Genomic DNA, 19613 nt, shown 5'->3' with positions numbered 1-19613 from the left:
TCAGGGGATCTGATTCTTGGTCGATGCTCTTCTGGAGAGTGCTGTAAAGAGAGTCCTTATATCCAAGCATCACCGATTGAATGTCGTCTCCCCCACCTCACCAGTGCCCTCTATTGTTGCAGGCATTTTTTCTGTCAAAAGTGTCGAACATGGATAGCCTTTTAGTGGACCCCACCTCTCTAGTCATAATCCAAGTAGATCCTCAACTACTCCAATCAATGTGGGGCCAGTAATGGAGACAAGCACATAGGTTGCCTTCCTGTGACAACAAGCACAGTCGGAGAATAAACATGCCATCATTAAGGCAGAATCAAAAAAGTGCAGACCGCTCAGAAGTTATGCTGCATGTGCAATGAAGGGATTTCAGCCCAGGCTGCACTATTCACACAACATACATTTATAAAAATAAAAAAAAAGTGTTTACCAGCATAGTCTGAGAACCGGGCTCTAAAACAGAAGAGTGAAAATAGATGTCCAAGTAAATGCCAAATACAAATGCTTCCGTGCTGTGCCGATGGTCAACCATGTGAGTGATTCGGTTTCATGTGACCGGCAGCGGGACCAAGGATCACTTCTGAAGCTTGGGCACCTCTATGCCATCAGAGTAAATGCAGCGAGAGCAGGCCTCAAAGTGCTGGGGGTGATCTAAATACCCCAGCAGAAGCAAGAGCAGGGGAGACACAGTGAGGAGCAAAGACTGACCTATCAGTAATGTCAAGTGCTCAATCTGAAAACAAGCCGCTAACCACAGTCTCCCTCTCACAGCAGAGCAACCCTCAAGGTGCACGAGGACAGCAAACACTGATAGCAAAGCCACAGGCAGCCACAAACCATGGCCCAAGCCTTCATGCCAGAGCACACATAGAGCGTGCCCAATTAGCAGCCATTTTACGTGACTACTCACTAGCCATTCCAAGCATATCCCATTGCTAGCCAAAATCCACGTTTAAATTGAGCAGTCTCTTTTAATTGTAGGTCAGTGTTTGTATAACTTCAATTAGGGCACAAGTTAGAACTCCACTCATTCAACAGAAAAACGCTGCTATGCACATGATCTGTCCCTATTATGATAAGCGGCTCCCTTGTCTGCCATTGAGAACAGACTACATTTAGACAGTGGGCCTCATTACGACCCTGGCGGAATGGCGCCGTAAAAGGCTGCGGCGCCGTTCAACCCGTTCCGCCACATTACGAGGTCCCCTCGCGGGACACGTTAAGCACGCCTGGGAAAACCAGGCGTGCATACCGGGTCCCGCAAGGGGAAGAGGGAGCAAACAACGGGCCATCTCGTAATGGCCTGTTGTTTACTCCCTCTCCCATTCCCATTCAGCCCTATGCGGGCTGAAATGGGAATGGGGATGAACCGTGTCCGTGTCCTCGAGTGAGGAATTACCGGGCCATCCGAACTCGGAATGGTCCGGTAAGTCCTCATTCCGAGGACACGGACACGGATGCGGTTTTGCCGGCAGCCATGCCGCCAATAGCGGCATGGCTACCGGCATAACTCGTAATGAGGCCAAGTAGGTTTAGAGGGTGTGGGCCTCATTACGAGGTATGCCGGTAAGGCAAAAACGATGCCGGTGTGGTAATACCGGCATCGTTTACCGTCCCATTGCATTCCGACTCGCAAACCCAGTATTAGCGGAACACTAAACAACGGTGCCGCTAATTGCGGCATAGGCGCGTACACGTGCACCTTCAGTGAGCAAATACCGGCATGCCGGTAATAGGGGGTAATTTCAACCCACGCATACATGCAAATACCGGCATCGCGAAGCCGGTAATCACAGCCTGCACGATGCCGGCCACACAGGCATCTCAGACCACCCGCAAACAGCAAGCAGGATACAAGGCAGCTGCCACAGGTGCACACAATTCCCACAGGTGGAGTCAATGGAGGCTGTGCCAGTATAAACTGAGCACACACCACAACCCTCCCCCCCACAGGTGTAGGCAATGTAGTGTGGCCCAGTACAAAAGGAGCACACCTACACACCACACCCCTTCCTACACCAAAATGCTAACACTAGCAGTTGCAATCATGGCACTGGAGGACATGCCTATACTGCTACAACTACAGCAACAACAGCAACAACAACAACTACAGCAGCAACAACAACAGCTACAGAAACAACAACAGGCAGCACAGAGGAGAGGCAGGAGGAGAAGGAGGGTGAGACAGGGCCAGCAATTACCACCAGCGCAGCCACCAGTGCCTCGTAGGCAGCCACCAATCCGTTGCAATCATGGCACTGGAGGACATGCCTATACTGCTACAACTACAGCAACAACAGCAACAACAACAACTACAGCAGCAACAACAACAGCTACAGAAACAACAACAGGCAGCACAGAGGAGAGGCAGGAGGAGAAGGAGGGTGAGACAGGGCCAGCAATTACCACCAGCGCAGCCACCAGTGCCTCGTAGGCAGCCACCAATCCCTCGCACCACACCCAGCCCATTCAACCTAACCCCTGAGCAGACCAACACCCTGTACCGGTTGGACCATGACACCATCACCACCATAGTGGACATGATACAGAACGACATTGCCAGCCACATAGGAATACGCACTGCCATCCCCCCACTACTAAAGGTGGTGTCTGTGCTACACTTCCTGGCCACAGGCACCTACCAACACACAGTGGGCCAGCTGCATGGCATTTCACAACCACTATTTTCACGCATGCTGAACCAAGTGCTGGATGCCCTCCTGAAGCACGCAAGCACCCACATATCCCTACCACGTACTGCCAAGGAGATAGCCGAAACCAAAGTAGGCTTCCATGCACTGGCAGGCATGCCCAATTGTGTCGGTGCCATCGACTGCACCCATGTGGAATTGGTAGTCCCCCATGCCATAGAGGCGGTGTACCGCAATCGCAAGCAATACCACTCCATCAATGTGCAAATGGTATGTGACTCCAGGAAGATCATCACCCATTGCTGCGCCCGATTTCCTGGATCAACACATGATGCCATGTTACTGGGTAATTCCACGCTACCCCATCACATGGAGCGACATGCTGGACCACGTGCCTGGCTGCTTGGTGAGTTGCACAACCGTCCCATGGCAGTGCTTTGGGGTACTGATGTGTGGGGATGCATAAGGGGGGGAGGGGGATACTGCACCTGGGTGGGAATAGCCAGTGATTGCGGAATGCATGCAGAGCCAAAGACTCCTGACCTGAACCAGGCAAACGGTACATGACACTTCACTGGGCCACATATCACAAATAATGCACATCGATGAGAACAAGAAAGAGGCACAACCAGGCCACCATGGTGATGGCAAGCAATGCATGAATGAACAGGATGGCAAGTGTGGCAATGTGGGCAGTGTGACCATGCATAGTAAATAATGAATAGCATGAATTTTTGTCAAAACATTGTTGCACTACCACAGCACATCTGCCTCAGCATGCATGATTACACCCTGCATCATCTATTGAACGCCATCCAGACTACCACACCTCATGACAGTATAGATTGCACCTAGAAAACATTTGTTCATGCTTACAGGGACATGTGCATGCCCACACCAAATAACTGCCACCATGACTGTGCTCTCTGAATGTGGCAGTTCAGAGTGACACACACCTATTTGAATCTGCTTGCAGGTGATGGAGGATATCCCTTCAGGCCGTGGCTACTCACCCCTGTTCGTAACCCGCAGTACAGCCATGAGGAGTACAATCGTGTGTACACCCGTACCCGTGTTGTGATTGAGCAGACCTTTGGCCTGTTGAAGGGGCGGTTCCACTGCCTCAGCAGGTCTGGTGGGGCACTCCTATATAGGCCTGAGAAGGTGGCAAATATCACCATGGCGTCCGGAGAAATGTACCACTGCCACCTGACATTGACATGCATGGGCCGGGTGAGGATGATGAGGATGAAGACGGAGGTGAAGTAGCCCCCCTGCCAGTACGTGATGCACAGGATGGCCATGCTGTATGCCAAGCACTAATTCACAAATACTTCTGAAACACAGGGACTATGAAAGACTTGTGTCAGTCAGACACTGAGCCAATGTGGACATGCACACAGGGAATGTTGGGAGTTGGGCACTGAACACCGTCCCACATTAAATGGATGCACACAAAAATAATGTGCCCACTCCCCCCTCCCAGACTCCCCCAACAAACTCCCTGACCCCCTCCAACAAACTCCCTGACCCCCCAACAAACACCAACACCCCCAATAGACTCCACAAGATGCACCCCTTCACCCCCAACCTTGTGTCCCACTAACATTGGCCCCCCACACTACTTCCTGGACTTCTTCCTGTCCAGATGCGGCATTTTAGTGTGCCTTGCACTCCTATGTGTGTGGCGCACTGGGCTGGTGGGGACAGATGAAGCTGGTGTGGAGGTAGTAGGTGATTCGCTGGCAGGTTCCACACCTCCTGCAAGCCGTGGCCACTGCATATGAAGCAGCATTGAGGTCAGCACCTGTGTCACCGCCCCCAGGCAGTCCCTCATTAGCCGAGCCGATGCATTGACAGCGGCTGTGTTTGCTTCGATGGCCGCTGTGGTCCCTGCAATTGCTGTGGCAATACCCCACCTGGTTTCCTCCCCGTCCACTATGTACTGGCGGAGTAGGTCTAACATGGCATCCTGTTGGGCATCCACCATCGACAATCATGTCTCCAGGGTTCTGGAGGGGGCTGGAGTGGTGGGTTGTGCAGTCACGTGGATGGCATTTTCAGGACTGGACTCCTCAGAGGTGGGTAGGTCACAGTCACGGAGGCAGGGATCAACTTCACTGCAGGTGGGGGACTGCAGGTGTTGGGGTGAGTGGGTGGGCACGGGGCTCGGAGTGGCCGGGCATGTCACCTCAGTGTCTCCCACAGGCTCCACACTGGCATCAAGTTCTTCCCCAGTGGAGGCGGGTGCTTCCAGGGACTCCCCTTGGACAGGTGTGGGTGTGACCTGCTTGTCTCCAGCAGAGGTGGTGGTTGCCCTCTTCTTACGGTGTGAGGTGGATGCCCTCGCAGTTGTCTCCTGGGTTGCTTCTTCATCATCAGTGCCTGAGGGGGTAGAAGAGATGCAGGGCATCAGTGATGGTGTGACATGGCAGTGGCGGTGCTGTTCATTATTCATTTGATCATGCTTTCATGTCTTACAGGTGTGTCACACAGGGTATTCAGAGACGGCATGTAAGCATTCACTGCATGGCACGTGGCATGCCGTTGATTTTGTGTTTGTGTGAAGTATCACATGGGGAAGCTCCAGGTGTGTTGGCTGTGTGTTGGTTAAGGGATGGGCACTCAGCATGCATTTCAGTGTGGCAGCGTTTGGCCCACCATCTGTATTTGGGTATGGTCATGTGGGAGTTGGGACATGCATTGCCTTGCCTAGACTCTCTACCACTTCACTTGTGCTACTTCATGGTCTCCCCTACAGGGATCTGCACAGTCACTCACCTCCTTCCGTGGTTGATGCCGCACCCGTCTCCATCTCGCATAATCCCTCGATGGACTCAGGACTGATGAATCTGCTGGCCGTCTCCTCCCAGGGCATCAATTTGGCAGGGGGGTGGGCATCCCCGCCTGTGGCCATGGCCTCCCTCCGATTGGTGGCCATGATATTGCATTCCCTCAACCGGAGGTCATCCCACCGCTTCCTGCAGTCCCTCACACTGCGCGGGGTGGGACCTACGGCTGATACCCTGCGGGCTACCTCCTGCCAGATTTGCCTCTTTTGTTGCTGCACCTCCCGCTTCTTGTTGTGGGATTGTATTGTGTCTGCATGTGCAGCTAGAGTGTCCGCTAATATGGTGAGCTCTGCATCTGAGTAACGCTGTTTTACGCAGCAGGGTGGTGGTTTTCCTGGTAGCCTTTGACATCCTCTATGGATTTCCACTGTGCTCTCCGAGTATCAGCTGGTGGTTATGGAGGATGGCAATGGATTGTGTTTTTAAAGATGGCCGCCGGCCTATTTCCTGTTCCTGCGCGATGACGTAATTTCCAGGTCAGTTTTTTGAGGAACACGGTATTACCATGCCAGTATTACCATGACGGTATTTAGGGGTTGGTATGAGGCGGTACCGCTATGGGTGGGTCCCGCTATGCCGGTATAGGGGGGTTGGAGGCCCTTTAGCGGCATTGCGGTATTGCCACTACCGGCATGGGGGGACGCGCGTGCACTCGTAATCACCCGCTATTAGCGGGTTCATACGAGCACGGACCCGCTCATTCCGGCATGCCGGTAATGAACCCGGTTTTACCGGGCAACTCGTAATGAGGCCCTGTATCTTTAATGCAGTTTTAAGGAGGAGGGCAACGGTGGAGTGATCTCAGAGCAGATGTCACTTGGAGTGGACGATTCTGCAAGCATGTCCTGTTGTATTCTATGCAATGAGGATTATATAAGAGGGTATGAGGGTTCTAGCCAGAGACCCTCATCTGCACTTTATGATTAGATGATTCGTGATTGTTATGGTTACACATTAGACAAGAGACAGTTGTTGATCTTCCACAAGAAAAGGGAATACATACCATTGGATTATTCGTTTGACCCATATTCTGAACTATTCAAACTAATTGCCTCGATATGACTTTCACAAACAAATAAACATTACGTAGGCAATGCTGTACAATAGTTAAAATGCATGGGGCGTTTCTTTAGAAGGAATGCATTATATTCCAATATACACTCTATAGTTCCTTTCTGGGGATAATGGTCCAGCAATTACTGTAGACTATCTCAGTACTAATTATGAAGGGAGAACTAGAATGCACACAAATATTTACCAGTCATTTCCCTATAATAAACTGTAATGTGTTGAAAAGTCAAATTGCTTAATAGTAAAGGGGGAGAAAAATCGAAGGTCATTGGCTGGATGCTTCAGCACTGGCTCCCAAATGAGGATTCTAAGCCATGGTCCATCAATGCTCTGGCAATTAGACATGCATACATGTATATGGACCCAAGACTCCCAGCTGTCAGGGATGGCACTCTATTAAGAGTGGCACAGGACACCCAGAAAGGGTTTGGGTGGTTGTGCCAAAATAAAGCGGACAGATAAGTACACACACAGCAGAAAGGAAAGAGAACGAAGAGTAGGCAAGAGTAGCAAGGAAAAAGGTACAGAATGAATTCCCTCTTGGGGTGTATGCAGATATAGGAAAAGAGTATTCCACGAACCTTAGGAAATACTCTAGCCTTGTGCACAGTTTGCTATAACAGAGGCCCACGCTGTTTGCTCATGGCTTGGAACAGCAGCTATGGGTGTTTGTAATGTAGAAACGAGACAAGGGAACGGGCAGAGGTTGACTGATGGGAACCAACAGACAAGCTCTGTACAAAAGGATCTACAAACAGTACAAGAGAAGATACTTACAGACAAATCCAGGAAAAGGAGGTTGATAGCAAACCAGCAGAAGGAAATGAAGGGAAAGTCGTGTAACAGGATTGGATAGCAGAGGACAGTAAGGAACAAGGTTGAGAGCTCAGAGGAGCAGGAAAGCAATGAGCAAGCCCACAGGAGCAGGGCTGTAAGGTAGAGAGCCCTGAGGGAAAGGGCTTAGGGCAGCAGAGTAAAGCAAGCTGCACGGCAAGGAACCCAGAAGGGCCGGGCAGCAAGGAGTGAGCCTTGAGGGGCAGGGCCGCTGACCGTAGAAGGTTGCAGAGGACTGTAGAGGGCTGCTAGGCCGAGAACCCAGCGGAAAAAGGAAGATATTAGGCAGCGGAGCGTGATAGGACAAGGGCTGAGGCTGGAAAGCAGCAGAGCGTGATCAGCTGCAATGTAGAGAGCCCGGCAGGGCAAGGGCGGAGGCTGGAAGGCAGCAGAGCGTGATCGGCTGCAATGTGGAGAGCCCGGCAGGGCAAGGGCGGAGGCTGGAAGGCAGCAGAGCGTGATCGGCTGCAATGTGGAGAGCCCGGCAGAGCCAGGGCAGAGGCTGGAAGGCAGCAGAGCGTGATCGGCTGCAATGTGGAAAGCCCGGCAGAGCAAGGGCGGAGGCTGGAAGGCAGCAGAGCGCGATCAGCTGCAAGGCAGGAGCATGGAAGAGCAGGGCTGTGACAGGGAGCCCAAAAGGCTAGGGCTGTAGGCAGCAGGGTGTAGCAGACTGCAAGGCAGGAGCCCACCAGGGCACTGGAACAAAGAGCAGGTGAACTCAGGAAACAGCATACAAAGTTTGTAGCTCGAAGCAAATAAGGTGCCGGAAGGACACTCAATGCAAGAGACTGAGCTCTCGCAGGCAGCAGCCTTTATACTGCCCAGCCCAGCACAGAGGCAGGCTAATTGGTTGCACCTGGCTCAGCACACCTGCAGACAATCGGCCACCTCCCTCTCTGTTCCTGAGCTGGTGGAAGCAGAGCAAATCCCTAGGGCTTCTGGGGATTGTAGTTCTGATGAAGAAAAATAGGAATAGCCAGGAATGGATGGTTATAGTCCATTATGGTAAGTGTAGTTTTCTGGGAAAAATAAAAAAGCACCAAAGTCTTGCAAATGGGAAATAAAGTCCAAATAGTGAATAACGGTTGATCCAGGAGTTTTCTGTAGATAAATGAATAACAATTCGTCCATATTGATCGCCAATGTATGCGCCCATGGCGCAGGCATGACACCAGCACAATGTTAACAGAGCATGAATCCTAAGGACCACAGTTGAATTACAAAGAGATTCATGGTATGACTAACAATAGACACCACTTGTTTTGCTTGAACAGCTGTATCAGAGGGGTATTTTGTGACCATAATATTGCGATCTGTGTTGAAACAACGGTGCCACGTTTGAATAAAATGCCACATGTCCAAATGTCACTCTCAAGTAAAGTAACATTAGATATTTGTTTCAAGAGCCTTGAATATGCATCAAATTCTATGTAGTCTGGACAACACAAAACATTTGCTCTTTATAGAGTTTTGATAGCTTCAGGCTCAAATAAAAAAATACTTGCACTAGATGTGCAGATCACCTTAAAGTAAAAGCTTAACTTAAATGTACCTTTTGTTTCTTGGGTTTCTACTAAATAGACGCATATTGCTTTACCTTTCCAGATGATTTTATTCCCTTGTATAGAGCTGCTGCAACCAGTATCCAAGCCAAAAGGTTGCAAAGTGTCAAGTGCCACAGAACTACTCCTGTGTCATCAAGTCCTCTTGAACGACGGAGTGCCACTTTGCTGCAAAGATACAAACATATAGTTACATTTTGCAATCTGTTTTCCATTTTCTTTCCTTATTTTAATGTATCCTAAGTTTATGCAAAACAAATAGAATTGTCACTACATTATGTAAAATCCTCTACAGAATATATTTGACATACAGAAAAATCATCCTGAAAACATATCAACAGTGTGGTAGTTTCATTTTCTAGTTATTTTTTTATCACCATAATGCACAATACAAACAATAGTGAATCATCTCAATATATTATATCTTTACTCTTACCCCTCTTTTCTAATATACCCATGCATCATTGTGCAAAAGAAATCTCTTCTCCTTCTTTATCCCTTGGCCCTTTCTTGAGTCTTTAATTCTAAACATACATTCAATCTAACTCACTTTTTATTTCTCCCAATAAACCAAATCATGGCAAATGCATATACTCTTTATTGACCTTCAAGGATTTTCCTTTCCAAGCTCATGTCAGAGAATAAGGTATTATCCCCATTCCTCTTCAGATGGTATTTCAGCCTGTTGTTTCAAATGTCTCTTTCTTTTGCAGTGAAATACAATTCTCTATTTCTTTTATTTTATCTAGCTCAAACCCTGATACAATTAAAAAAGTGGTAGGTTCGATTTCAGATTTAATAATTTCATAGATACATCAATTCTTCCCAATTGTCTTTAAGTGTGTACCATTGTGCTGTGATATATTTATATATTCAGTGAAACAACTTTGTTAAAGGGATTTTATGGTTACAAGTAAAACCAAAACCCCCCAGAAATTCGGCAGGTAGGGTAAGCTTAGCAACCATAACTTGTGCCACCACCGTGCACTGCTAAGATTGACATTGAGGAATTGCCTACAGCATGAGGCTCAACCATGACCCCAGCTCCACCAATTCACCCTATTATTCACTGCACCTACCGTGCATCCTAGCTCAGTGTTCACTATACCCTAATAATGTGACCAGTGGCAGGGCTCATGGCTTGCAGCTATGGCCAGTCTTCAAATCCATGGGCCATGGGTTTCGACAATGCTGCATTTACCAATAAGCAAATTAGAGTACACATTTACATTTTGCCGAGGGCCAGGCCCACTACCCAGACACCACATTCATATCTCTAGTTTTTCCACTTACATTCGGACACTTTGGAAAAACTAAAACACAACACAAATTTTCAAAAACATGCTTTACTTCCTTGCTGATGCTCGTCACGCAAGTGTGTTGTAACAACTGGCAAATTTCAGAAGTTTTGTCATTTTACTTCTAACCATAATGTCCCTTTAACAAAGTGTATCCACTGAATTTCACAGGTTTTCATTAGTGCAATTTAACCATAGCATTCCTTTAACAAAGTTTTTTCACTGAATTTCCTAGGTATTTACGAGTCCACCCTTAATTTCCTATGCGTTCCTTATATTACACTCACCCCAATGTAGCAGCTGCAGAGTCCATGGACATCTCCTCTGAAGGGACCCACCCATTACTTTTCTTCATTCTCAATCTGGCTATCCAGGAGAGAGCACCTGCTCTGGAAAGCTATTAGGAGAGCTGCCATTTTGCTGAAAATTGCATCTGTTATGGCCATTCCTCCTCCCCAGCCACCCCCACTACCACCTCCACCATCACCATCTGGAGGATGTTGACAGGGGAACAGGCACAGTGATACAGACCAGGATGAAGTGGAAGATGAAGATGAGGTAGAGAAACCTATCACCAGCAACCTAAGTCCTGAGTGTGGCAATTTTTCACCACCGTTGGGGATGTACCGAAGGCTTGTGCAGCCAAGGTGAGATGCACTGAGTGCAAAGTTGTACTCAGTTATGGAAAACCTGCCCTGTATTCCTACGGGACCACCTCCATGCAGCACCACACCAAATCCAAATGCTCTGGGGAAGGCAGTACCTTTCTCAGGGAAAAGTAGCTGGACACCCTCTTCCGCATCTTCAACTGTAGAGGATCCCATCGGCTACCTCGCAGGCCATACAGAACACTGCTAACCCTTTTGAGGCTCACAGTACTATTGATGATCTGCGATGCATCGATCTGTAGGGGGGGTGCAGTTTCGTAGTGCTTTTGAGGTAGCGGTCAAGGAGCACCAAAAACATTGCCTCTTACCTTAAATTTGAGGCCCACCCAACATCTTCCTCTGTCCACCTGCCCCTTTGTCTATGTGGTGTGTGCCCCTTCCCTCCCCACCTTACCCTGCTCCTCCTAGAAAAAAACTAAAAAAGCCAAAGAAAATGCAAAACCAAAAAAATGCAAAAAAGTGCCTTTAGGAGTCACCTTTCGTAGTTAAAAAACAGAACTGAGAAAAAAATGCACAGGACCCTTTACAGCCTGCATATTCCTTGGACACCTAGAAAATTCCAGGCGTGGGGTGTGGGAATGGGAATGAACATCATTTAAATAATATTTTGTGCAAAAATGGTGGCTCATAAAATAACCTTTTTTTCTTTTTAAATTCATATTTTTTTTTGCTTATTTTGTTTTATTTAGATCAAACTAACAAAGATTCTAAAAAGCTTAATTATTTTCTGTAACTTTCACAAAAAGTGCTTCGTATTATTTCTGTGTATTTTTCATTTTTATTGACATGGCCTATGGCCATGCTCCCAAGAATCTGGCCACTGGCCACATCTACCACAATATTATTAAACCATCTGACAAGTACATACAATACACCTTCAAGTAGCAAAACTCGCCCTGAACCCCCTGCCATTAAACTGGTGTCTTTGGACGGTAAAACTGACTGTGGACTCAGCAGCATCTGCAAACCCTTTTTTCATCTATAAAAAACACTCCGTACCAATGTGTTTTCCCAACTGTCCATTCACAGCACTGTCCGTGGAATACTGCTCTGTCCGCGGAACCTCAGCACTGTTTTTCCGCCTATAAAAACAGCCACAAATCATCTTTATTTCACTCCCCTGCCTTTCAAGACCCTCATTTGGTCACCAAATAACGCAAAATGTGTTTTCCAGACTTTTGCCCTGCCACACTATCTGCGGATACCAGCGACTGTCCGCGGATCCAACATGGCAGCGGTTTCTCCATCCAATCAGCGGGCATGTCTGATGTCCGTGGACATCACGTTGCCCCCTGTTTGGGCCAGAGGCCTGTCTGCGGAGCAAATAGGGAAGTGAGTCCACATACCGAATCCAGACATCACAAATCATTTTTTACCTACTTTTTGCCCGTTTTTCAAAAAACGACTGTATGGATTTACATCAATATACCAGAGCACGCTTATGAGACCAAGTCACTGCTCCTGGCTCAGATTTGGTAAAAATCTGTCCAGTGATTTGGGCTGTAGGGGTGACCAAATATGTGTTTCCATTACATCTATGAGGAAAACCACACATTTTGAGATCTCCCTATAACTTTCGCTGCCCATTCCTGAAATCTCACCATACTTTGCAGAATCCATCCGAGGGGGCCACATTCTCTTTTTGCAGGGTTTGGTGAGGATCCGTCTGGGGGGAGCAAAGTTATAAGCCGCCCAAAAAGTGCTCTTCCTATGGTTTGAGCAACTGAAGCATAACTACGTGGCTGCTCCTCCAGGCTGTGTAATATATATCATGTATGTTTGAAGCGACCCTGTAGTTTTGGTTAAGTTGCTCATCCCATAAGAACAGCAGTTTTTGGGCAGCTTATAACTTGGACGCTGCTTGAAGAATCCTCACAAAACTTTGCAAAACAAGTATACAGCCAACTCTGAATCATTTTGCAAATGTATGTGTGATTTTGTCAAGAGGGGCAAAGTTATAGGGTGGTCCCAAATGTTTTGAAATATGTATAGACAGAGCCCGGTTAGTTAATGTGGGCATGGCCACCAAGGACTGGTGATGTGGTTATAGTGGGCTATGGGCCTGGCCCCTGCAGGGGCAGTTGCACACAATAGTGATATAACTTTAGTGCCTAAGGCATAGCCTGTGACCATGGAAAGTGCCCAGATTGTCCGGGGCATGGCTGAAGGCCATGGCCACCAGGGACTGGCAATGGGGTTAAAATGGGCATGTGCACCAGGGCCTGGATATCTGGTAACATTTTCAAAATCAGGATAGGCATGAATGGGAAAATAAATCTGCTTGTGGCTACAGCCCAAGTGCTGTACGGGTTTGCAGCAAACCTGTGTGAGGAGCATGAGCAAAGACCTGAAAGCACACTTTTGCAAATGTGTACTGTGTTGGATTTTTTCCAAAGTGGCAAAATGTAGGTACAAAAAATAGTTGTATAACTTTGGTGCCTGGGCAGTGGGTCTGGCCCCAGCAAGGACAAATGTGTACTCTGATTTGCTTATTGGGGCCTGCAGCATAGTCAAAGCACATTCCCCATTGATTGTGGACTCTGGCCACGGCTGCAAGTCATGAACACTGGCAGTTGGTTACAATATGGGGGTATATTGGACACTGGAGCTGGATGCAGACTAGGTAAAAATGGATAATGAGGGTGGTTCGGTGGGGCCAGTGTTATGGTCTCACACCCTGGGCAATTCAACCAAGACTTGCATCCCCAGCATGCGCTGCCGAAAATGACACACATCAGTATGCACTGCAAGAAATATGTTTATTAAAGCAGGTTTGTAGTCCTTTCACATATATTAAGAGGAATTATTAATAAAGTATATATAGTGTTGTAACATAATGAAACATTTTTACTTTAAACACTGTGGAAATTCAGCAAACAAACGTTCTTAAAGGGATGTTATGGTTAAGTTGCACTAATACAAACCTATACAATCCACTGAAAAAGCTTTTTTAAAAGGAACGTTACGGTTAAGTTGCACTATTAAAGAAATATGAAATTTTTTGAAAAACCTTTGTTATAGGGACGTTATGGTTACAAGGTAACATCGAAATACCAAAGAAATTTGGTAGTTATGGTAAACTGTGCAACCACAACTCGTGGCACCACCATGCACTGTTAAGACTAACACCTAGGACAACTTGCACTCACCTCCCAAAATGATTGCTATATATGGGTTTCATAATTCATCTGCAAGGTTTTTCAGAAATGAAAAAGCTGCAAATGTTTTCGATGCGAGAGATAACTACGGTTATAACCCAGGTTAGCCAAAAACAAAAAGTGCAAAAAAAGACATTTGGAGGATTAAACAGGATTACATGACAACAGGCTAGAGGTGGGGAGGGGGAAGAGGACACCATGTGAAATCGTGGAGTTGGGGGTAGTCAGGGGACTAAGTTACAGTTCGACATTTTTTGCATAACCAGGGATATGCTAGCAGGAATTACACACATGAAACAAAGAGTGATAGGAGTTAACGGGAGAAGGATAGGGAGGAAAAAAGCACATGAGGCGGTGGGGGGACACTTAGTGAGTGCCAGCGAGGGTAGATAAGGGTTTTCGGATAACTGCAGTTTAACCCAGAGGATAACCACTCTTAAGGGTAGTTCATTGGCATAACCACGGGCATCAAAAAAGAGTTTTAAGAAAAGGAAAATGTACAGGTACAACGGGAAGGAAACCACATTTATTATGCAAACATTTTAGAGATGCAACATGTAAAGTGAAACCTATAGGTGGAACATGTACAGTGGCCATGGCCGCAGGCCATGGCTAGTGGGCTTTCAAGAAACCTACTGGTGCAACATGGCAAAGGGTGAAGGCCATGACTAGTGGGCCCTAAGGAAACCTATAGGTGGCTCAAAAGAATGTTATTGGTGCAACATGGCCAGTGGGCATGGCTGAAGGCCATGACTAGTGGGCCCTACAGAAACCTATAGGTGGAACATGTGCAATGGCCACTGGTAATGGCCGAAGACTAAGACTGGTGGGCTCTAAAGAAACCTATAGCTGGAACATGTACAAAGCCATGTTCATGGGCCATGGCTAGTAGGCCCCAGGGAAACCTATAGGTGGAACATATACAATGGCCTTGTCCGAAGGCCATGAATATGGACCCTATAGAAACCTATTGATGGAATATGTACAGCCATGACCACTGGCCATGTCCAAAGTCCATGGCTAATGGTTCCTAAGGAAATCTATAGGTGGAACATGTACAGTGGTCACGGCTGAAGGCCATGGCTAGTAGGCCCTGAGGAAACCTATAGCTGAAACATGTACAGTGGCCATAGCCGAAGACCATGGCTAGTGGGCTCTAAAGAAGCCTATTGGTACCACATGGCCAGTGGGCACGACTGAAGGCCATGACCACTTGATATGGCCAACGTCCATGGCTGGTTGACCCAAAGGAAAACTATAGGTGGACCATGAACAGTGGCTAGTGTTGAAGGTGTTAGGAAGCAATGCAATGTCCTCAACCGTGGGAGGAGGTTCAGATTGCGTACAGTTTATCAGCATAAAGAGCTGGTTATATAGCGTAAGCATTTTTGCGATTTGATTCAGCATTTTGGCTCATGTGCTGTTTGTAGTTAGCTTTAACACACATTAGAGAGCATTAGACGGTGGAAGGAGGAGCAGCAACAATATTGTTCATCGTGTTCATAGTTTAGGGCCGCAATAGTTTAAGGTTTTTGTAGATAGTGTTAGTGAATTATGTTGTATTTTGGTTGCATTTAAGAGAATTTACAATATGTTGTTTAAAGGGTGGCTCAGGTGTTGTGTAGTGTGATATTTAGTAGGATAGATATTGCTGTTTAGTGACATACTGGCTGTTGGCTGTTTTAGCAAGAGTTAGGCCATCTTGGATTAGGCCCTGTTAGAGGTTGTAGCTTCTGTTAGCTAGAACATTAGGCCGCAACTTGAAGCTTCTGTTTTGGTAATTTAATTAGATTTTATTCTTGCTTCCCCCTGCAAGCTTTCAGACAGCCAAGATCCCTGGAGGGGGGAGGAAGCACTGCACAGATAGTAGTTAATGGTGCAAGGCTGAGCAGTCACAGGAGCTGAGATCAGAATGCATAGCTCCTGATGATTAGAGAAGTGCAGCAGGTGCAAAGGGCCATCTGGTGAGAACAAGACATAGGGGCTCATTACGGGTTTGCTGGTAAAGCCCGCTGCTAGGCGTGGGTTACTGGCAACCCCATAACAGCCTTACCACCACCTGATATCTCAGTGCCACGGGGATATCACTTGGGTGGCGGAAACAGTAAATCCCCATTTCCATGGAGTCCTCAAGGACTCCATGGAAATGGGGACAGGGAAGTACCAGCACCGATGCTAATGGTGCTGATGCTTCTGTGACAACCATGCCAGTAGGAGCCTGATAACCTGGCAGGTCAGGCCTGTTGGAGGATCCATGACCCCTACCAACATCATTGTAGGATGATGGCCCGGAAAGGGTGCCGGTATGTTGCTACCAGCACCCTTATTTCTGGACTGCCATACTTAGAATTAGGTCCATGGTTTTGAGATATTGCCAGAATATTGAGCTAGGCTGTGGATATACTGCCCCCATTGATAAATGGCAGGTTCATTGGAACTACAGTAGTCAAGCTAAATGGAGCAACTAAATTAGAGAAATAAATCCCCAAAAGCAGTGCCTCGGCTGTGTTTTTTATAAAGCCACATGGTTCCCAAGAGAGATAGGGAAGGATGCACACTAGGAAAGCAGCATGTTTCAAGATGGGAGTTGCAAGAGGTGTTGCCAAAGAGTACAGCTGCAAGGTCAAGGAGCCGTTTGGGATTGCCAAGTTGCCTAGTCACATGAGAAAGCATTATTGTGCCCATTTTATTATCAAAGGGTATTGACTTCACTGTTCACATTAGATCAGCGATTGGTCTGTTTTGAGCCGTATGCACATGGCTGGTTATCTCAAGTTGTTATGGCCATAAGAAAAATCCATTGTTGCAACAAGTTTCCTAAATATAATTAGCAAATTAGAACAAAGTATTTTCTGCTGACTGCACAATTGGGTCATTCAAAGGGTTTGTATTCATGTTGTCACAGATAGGTCATTGACCAATGGGGCAGTACAATATAGGTGATGTTTCGATTTTTGTATAGGAGCTAGCCAATTGCAAATGTGGGCTTGACTTGTATTTGATAAATGTTGTATTTGTAGATTTTGCGGCATTCTACTATTCAACTTGTTACTGAAATGTGTGTGTCAAGCAAGCCTTCAGTTTTCAGTTCTACAAGGCTGACTGATGATTCTGGTCATATTTGCATGAAATAAAATGTGTTTTTCTTGCAAAACCTGCACTCCTTATTGACCCCTTAGATTGTTATTTGTCGATCGTTTTTTTTAGCATACCGTTGAAAGGCAATGCGTAGTGGGCCCTATAGAAACCTATTGGTGCAACATGGACAGTGGCCACGGCTGAAGGTCATGGCTAGGCGCTTTGAAACACTATGGCTTAACAAATCCCTTGAAATTCACTAAACAAAAACTTTAGTTAAGGGACAGTTAAGGTGATCAGATTCAATACAACAAAACCCTTGAACTCCAGCAGATGTGGGAAGTGATCATCTTAGCTCAGTGCCCCCCCTCCTCCCTGTTGCAAAGCCATGAGCACATACATAACAGATGGGATTCACAATGACAAACACAGTTAGAGGTCATCAATATAGCTCAGTGGGTTGTACCACTAGCTGCTTAGATTTGTGTGTGAAGACATCATTAGATTCTAGGGGTCATCAACAGGGGAACACTGTATTAAGATGATCATCACTTCCCACATCCACTGAATTTCAAGGGTTTTACTGCATTAACTCTGATCACCTTAACTGCCCCTTGACTAAAGTGTTTTAAGTGTTTTCAGTGGATATATATGTATATATATATATCAATGTGCAATATACATGACCTCAAAAGCATACTTTTTGTTAGGGAGAATTCCCAGAAATGTGCTAATTCCCTTCTTAGAAACCCCCATCTCTTTTTGCCTGACTTTAGGACTTTTAATTTTGATCCTGGAGAGAGTGAGAGATTTTTCCCAATCTCCATTTATTTTTCTTTGATTTGAACTCATTGTTTCTTTTGATTTTGAAGTCTGACAAACTCCATAGGCATAATCTTTTTACATTGTGACACACAGCACCTTCAGTGCAGTGCCACAGAGAAATCCTTTGGCTTCCTGCTAAGGTTTAAATACCTTCTCTTGGATAAACTACTGTTTCCAAGAGCAGTAAAGTGAAATGTTGTAACTTTGTAGGCCCCGCACACACTATCTTGCATAGAGTGCTGGAGGGGTTACTTAGTATCCCCTTTGTCTACTTTCTCGAGTAACATTTTTATGTTACCCTTTCTACAATTAGTGGCTGCTGGCAGTGGGTTACTTTTTCCTACCATTGTGTTTTTTTACCTTGGGCTGTGTTTGCAGCTGCAGTATAGCACCTATGGGTGCCCATTTTGTCAAAATGTCGCCAGTCTTCTTTTTTTGCCATTTCTCTCTGGCTCCAGTGTGTCTGGCAGGGCAGGAAGTGATGGAGGTGCTCGCATCTCCCTGTGCTTAGTCTCCTTGGTTACAGGAATGCACCCAAAGGTGATTGGCTGGCTGGCTGACCTAGGAGGACAGCCACCCTGCTGTGTGAGTGACAGCTAGGCTGTGATTGAACGGGAGAGACTTGCATAAAAAGGCAACATCTGTAACGCTCACCTGGCTCCCACCGAGGCGCTGGTCTGGTCTGGGTTGCTGTGGCCTCTTCAAGCGTGATGCGCAGAATTCGGACCACCGATTGAACAGGACCCCCAAATCTTGCTTGTCTGGCCCGTAGGAATATCCTTCTGCAGATGAGAAAGGGCATTAACTGTCTGCTGAATAGTGTGCTTGCTCCCCCCTTTCCCTCTTCGTTCTTCTCTGACTTCCTCCAAAACCCCCGGTTTAAGCTCACCTTATGGTTTGGAAGGATGAACTCTCCATCCTGCTTCTGGTGCAGAGGCGCGCGTTCGTCCAGTTACTTCACTGGTTTTCAGAATGGCGATGGCAAATCCACTTGACTTTTCTGAGCGATACGCCGTAAGTATGAAGATGCAAAAGTTCAAGTGTGAGCCTCCTTTTATGTTGTTTTTCCTAACCTGTGATCTGTCCTTTATTTCAGGTGGTAAAATCAGGTGACTTAGTGATGAGGGCGACCCCTCTAAATGTCTTTATAATTCCCCAGTAATGTCTTTTGTCCTTTCCCCATAGGGGCCGGGGTGCCGTACCTGCCAAAGATGCGGCGCCGACCCGAGATGTGGAATGGTTCACCAAGAAAAGCCAGTAAGCAATATGGCTGAAAATTCGGCTTTCCTCTTGTGTTCCCTTGCTCACCTTTTGTCTCGTCTTCCTTCAGGAATGCTGGCGTGAAGATTCCGGATGCAGGTAAGAAGGTTGAATAAGTTCTTGGTTTTCACCTTTCTCTTCTCTTCTTTCCTTACAGGTGTTCCAGGTTCGAGGCGGGCGTGGCTGGAGTCCAGGTGCAGGAGCAGACACGGCGAGCGTTCAGCTGCTGGGATGCAGAACAACGCGAAGCACGTGTGGCTGTCCGGGCGTGGCTTAAATAGCCTTGGAAGAAGTTCCAGGTGAGTATTCTTCCACAGCCCCACCCAAGTAACAAAATAGTTCCTTCAGAAAAATAGTCCCTC

General features: G+C 46.9%; 1 protein-coding gene across 2 annotated transcripts in view; it reads right to left on the bottom strand.

The window, feature by feature from the left end:
* The window catches only part of LOC138481015 (sodium- and chloride-dependent neutral and basic amino acid transporter B(0+)-like), a 995695-nt gene that overhangs the window by 443907 nt on the left and 532175 nt on the right, over positions 1 to 19613 (bottom strand). For both annotated transcript variants that reach the window (XM_069612862.1, XM_069612863.1), the window contains one exon: positions 9000 to 9132. In XM_069612862.1, coding sequence (XP_069468963.1) covers positions 9000 to 9132 — 133 coding nt within the window. The remainder of the gene's footprint in view (positions 1 to 8999; positions 9133 to 19613) is intronic.

The sequence above is a fragment of the Ambystoma mexicanum genome, chromosome 5p, assembly GCF_040938575.1.
Source record: "Ambystoma mexicanum isolate Mex_15411 chromosome 5p, UKY_AmexF1_1, whole genome shotgun sequence".
NCBI lineage: Eukaryota > Metazoa > Chordata > Amphibia > Caudata > Ambystomatidae > Ambystoma > Ambystoma mexicanum.
Note: the sequence above shows the minus strand (reverse complement) of the source record. Positions and strands in the feature narration are given on the sequence as shown.